At 27.4% G+C, this 4,982-nt stretch overlaps 2 protein-coding genes across 2 annotated transcripts in view; one reads left to right on the forward strand and one right to left on the reverse strand.

The window, feature by feature from the left end:
- The window catches only part of LOC119679617, a 12,746-nt gene extending 10,893 nt beyond the window's left edge, over window positions 1-1,853 (forward strand). Inside the window, exon 2 of the mRNA XM_038092079.1 lies at window positions 1,383-1,853. Within this exon, the coding sequence (XP_037948007.1) occupies window positions 1,383-1,853 (471 nt within the window). The remainder of the gene's footprint in view (window positions 1-1,382) is intronic.
- Window positions 1,854-3,868: 2,015 nt separating this feature from the next.
- LOC119679626 lies at window positions 3,869-4,413 on the reverse strand. The gene is made up of 2 exons (XM_038092091.1): window positions 4,093-4,413; window positions 3,869-4,039 (listed from the first exon to the last, which is right to left on the reverse strand). The coding sequence occupies exons 1-2, from the start codon at window positions 4,411-4,413 to the stop codon at window positions 3,869-3,871; spliced, it is 492 nt and encodes a 163-aa protein (XP_037948019.1).
- Window positions 4,414-4,982: the final 569 nt, after the last annotated feature.

Here is a 4,982-nt window from a genome sequence, read left to right on the forward strand (position 1 = left end):
CTAAATTTCATCATTCGAAAAAATAAAGAAAAGCCTCCAAAAGACATATGGAAAGATTTGTAACTCGTTGCATAGGTAAATGTACTTTATACATGTACATGTAGTGTATTTAATATATAGTTTTGCCTTCACATATAATTTTATATTATTGCTATATTAGTCAACTTAATTCAGGAGACTGATTTTAATAATAAATACAAGAAAAATAGTAATATTAAATTGTTTTAGCTTATACACTTTGGGAATCCCTTTAGAGAGAGCATAATAATTCCCATTAGTTCTATTGAATATTCTATTATTGAAGTATTATTTTGATTTTTAATGTGTTAATATGTTTAATAGGCATTAGTGCAATTAATGTATTCCAATAATGATGTTGGAAAAAGTATAGATTAGCTATCTAAATTTACCATTTTAAAACTTTTAATTTTTTGAAATGAATTTCTATGCTGCTTTTGAAATGAATTTCTATGCTGCTTACAAATAAAAAATATTTTATGAGCTTTAAGTACTTTATTAAGCAAAAGTAATTCCTAGAAAAAAAATATTAGTTGACCGCATATTGTTATTTGAACGATGGTATCTGATAGAATGATATAATCTGGAAATACTTGGCCTGGTTGAAAAAGTCTATTCTTGTTAGTTTGATGTGATGAAATGTTGATTATATTGGGGCTATATCTGCAATTATGAAAATTGTTATGTTAATTGTTATGAATCAAGAACAAGCAAATTATTTATATTGCTTTGTTAGTTTAAAATACAATTAAACATTTTATCACATTAAAAATGAGTTTTTAATTGCAATTTGTTTCAAAAAAAGTTTTGAATTATTGAAATATCGTTGAAGTATCGTTTTTTGAATTAGTAATAATGCCAAAAACAATGTCTGTCTTAGGAAAAATATTTAACATTTTATTTGACCGCTGACGTAAATAATAGGAAGATAAACGTTTTCAACTTTTAATTCAAATCTGAGATTTTTACAAGGAAAATTTATAGGATGCTTGAAACTGTTCTTCATATGACAGGGAAAACTATAATTGGGCACAAAATTACTTGCTTCAGATTGATGTGAATGTTAAGTAGCAAATATTTTCCCAGTTAAAGCTTTCTAATTGCTAATGTTAGTTTATTAAAAAAGAACAAATAAACATCAATTCTTATTTTTTTTGTTTTAAATTGATTTCGGGTCTGGTTTGCTTATTCATATATATTAAATTTTGTTCAGATTAAAATGAATCTTTTTTCAAATATTTACAAATTATTTATTTTTCTATATCTTCAAAACAAATTATATGCTATTCAGGCAGTAAGTATTCATATAAATTTGTATATAAAATGAAATGATTTGAAAATTAATGCAAGAAATATATTTGTAGTTACGTTTTGTTGAATTTCATTCCGCTGGCGCATCTTTTAATCCAGACTATTTCTCGAACTTTACACTGCACACGACCAACAACACAATGAATGTCGATATGTACATAATACAACCACTGAAGAGTGGTTTTAGAGCCTATTTTGAGTTTCAGTTGCGAATGTCTAACACGAGGAAGTATCAACAGCTCTTCAGCTATCATATTGACGTCTGTACCATGGTTGCATCCCTCAAGGTGTCTCTGCTCAAAAAGTGGTATAATAGTTTAAAACGTTATGGTAACTTTTTAAGTAATTGTCCCGTAACTGAGGGTCATTACTATCTCAAAGGCTGGAATTGGGACCCAAAACTATTGCCAAGTTTTTTGCACACTGGCGAATATCGCATAAGAGGATATGGATATTATGGAATATATAAAAGCAAAAATGAAGTAATGGTGGTTGATTGTGATGTTCATATTAACATTATATAATAAATGAAAATAAGATATATATGAAATAAACATCAGATTCGAATTTAATATTGTTTAAATTTTTAATGTGAAAATATATTTTAACCAGAAGAGGAGAAATAAGAACTTAAGGATTTCATAACTTTGTTGCCATAAAAAAGTTGTTTTAAAAAAAATTTTTCCTCCTAGCTTAGTAGATCATGGCAAACTTCAGCTTCAATATGTATTTTCAATGTTTTAAGAGTGGTTCTATTAAGTTATTCTCGAAATTTATGGTTCAAACAGAACGCACTCGGGACAATTGAAAGCAAAATGACTTTCAAATTCCTAGATTAAAATCCAAATATTAATTCTTATTTTTAAATAATATTTATTAATTAATAAATATTAATACTAATAGAAATATTAATGAGATTAGATCCAAAAAAAGCATATTGTGCTAGATATAAAACCAATCAGTTAAATCATTTTACAACAAAATTATTTTCTGGACCCCAATTAACAATTATACCATGAACGGCATTATCAATACGATGAATATAACAAACTTTAAATAAAGTAAAGACTTATATTCGGTGAACTTATGTATATACACTGGATACAGGGCTATCCTTCTCCAACCTATTTTGAAATCCCTCCATTTACCTTCGGTTTTTACTATCAAATTCTAAGCCAGCATGCTATGTTTACTGAGTATCAAGAAACTAGAAAGCAAGAGTATAATAATGACTCGATTTTAATAAAAATTAATAAGAATTATGCCTAAAATATGAGTCTCATATTATATAGTAGTATTTGCTTATGCGTCAGGTTTTGGGTATAGCTATATGTCTCTATCTTATTTTACCTACTTTTATCTTGACTAGGTAAAATTGAAAGTTAATCATATGATTCAGTGATCATTCGTTTAACATTGTTTAACTGTTATATGAACTACCGATGGTTTATAAAAGAATACATGGCTCTAAATAATGTAATAGAAAACTTTTTTCTGAGTCTGTTAAATTTCTGAGTTCGTTAAATTTTTGACAAACTCATAAGTTATTATAGAAACATATCAAGAAGCTATTGACCCATAATTATTCTTACAAATATGCTGTTAATACATTACATTTAGCTAGAAATAAAAAACTAATGACAAGCTATTCATTTTGATGACCTCTAAAGAACCATTTGCGATAAAAGTGTTGCCATAGGTAAATCAATATCTGCTGATATTACGTCAGTTTTGACTTCCCATTCAAAGAATAAAGTGGCATCGATGTGATTGCAGGGGCACATATATCATATTCAAACCTGTTTAAACTGTTGGTAATTAAAGCTAAATGCGTTTAAGTCAAACAGAAAAGGGAAACATTGTCTTTACTAGTTATTAATGGTTAATATTGACACAATGTTTCGGAGTAAAATACATAGACATCTACTTAGATAGCTGACTAACTGAAAAAAGCATATTGAAGCAAAATGTTAGCATATCAAGCTAACAGTTAGGCGTCTATTTTGGATTTTTAAACGATATTCAAAGTTTTCTCTTGACTTAAACGTGCTGCGCTGTAAGAGTATTATTTAGACTATATTGATGTTCGAAATTCTGTTACCTATAAAAATCTAAATATACTGTTGGTGAAGAAAGAAATTTAAATCCACTCCTATATATATTTTATACGTTTAGCTGATAACCTAAATGCTCTAGCATAGAATTTGTTCTAACCCCACCAGTTAACTACTTGTAACTTATAAGTTTGGTCCTGGATGTTACTTGTTTAATTTAAGACAATTTAAACTTATATATTTTAGCATTTAATATTTCATTTTATTAATATTGATCACATACTAGATTATTATTAAGATAAAGTATTCAATCATTGTAATATCGCTCTACATACGCTTTTAAATTTTGATTTGATTAAATTATTATTTAATTGTTTTTTTAGATCACGAATTTTTTTGGAGGGCTTTGGTATTATTGCATATCTAGTATTAAAATTTTCAACAGTTTAAAGCACTTTCAAATAACTGCGATTATTTGCTTGAATTTACTTATTGACTTCAATTAAAATTGTTATGTTAGCTACGGGTTCCTTTGTGATTCTTTTAACTCTTTCTTTACGAAAATAGGTGGTTATAAGCAGCTTATAAGTTCCATTTACCAGAATGGTAGGGATTGTCATGTGATCGGTGCGAATACCATTCCAGTGATATATACCCTAAATTTCAAAAAGTGATATAAATATAAATATTTAAATTTTAGATGTGATACCTTTTTTATGGGACAACTTTTTGGTAAAGTGCCAAATTTAAAGAAAGAATTTAACCAAATATGTGCCATGCCAATTTTGTTGTTTCCACTTCTACCCAAAATTTCACAAACATTAACATCATAATGAAAAATTGGACGATAATGCTCGTTTTTCGACATCTTGAAATATATGCCAATTATTGTCCAAGGATCACTTTTAAAGTCCTGTGCAATGTGCAGAAGTACGTCAACTGATACATGATCAGCATTGATATTGACTGTATGATTTTCTATGTAGATGGGATTGAAGTCTACTACAGAATTGATTAAGCTTATACCCATGTCTCTCTGAAAATTTGAAAAGTATGTGAATAATATGAGAAAGAATTTTCTCGTAATCCTTACCTTTTTGGTCGTCACATTTTGAAGTGAAAAATTTAAAACAAAAAATGTTATAAAAATTGTAGTGATTTTATTCATTTTCTGCCAAATTTTTACAATTCCAAGATTTTGTGGCAAAAAATTTTGAATTCATTGTAATTAGTAGTTCAATGAAGGCAGTGAACAGTGAATTCGCATGTTTTAAAAAGTTAAAAATAAATAAAATAACTAACTGCAATAATTATATAGTCATTAACCAAAAATGAAAAAAGAATAAAATCATTTATTTAATAATCAATTTTTTTCGATTTCCTTTATAACTTATTATTAAATTTTTTTTAAAGTCAATTTTAACGGAAACAAACTACTTCACTAATAGAATGCTTTTTGACTAGTCATGGAATACAACAACAATAGATAAGTGAACATAAATATATATAATTGTTAGAATACAAGATCCGGCCTTAGAACTTTAAACCTCTTAATTTGGAAGCAATGATTACGAGCCAAGATTGCACGAAACTTTCGTT

The sequence above is a fragment of the Teleopsis dalmanni genome, chromosome 1 (assembly GCF_002237135.1).
Source record: "Teleopsis dalmanni isolate 2A chromosome 1, ASM223713v2, whole genome shotgun sequence".
NCBI classification, from domain to species: Eukaryota; Metazoa; Arthropoda; class Insecta; order Diptera; family Diopsidae; genus Teleopsis; species Teleopsis dalmanni.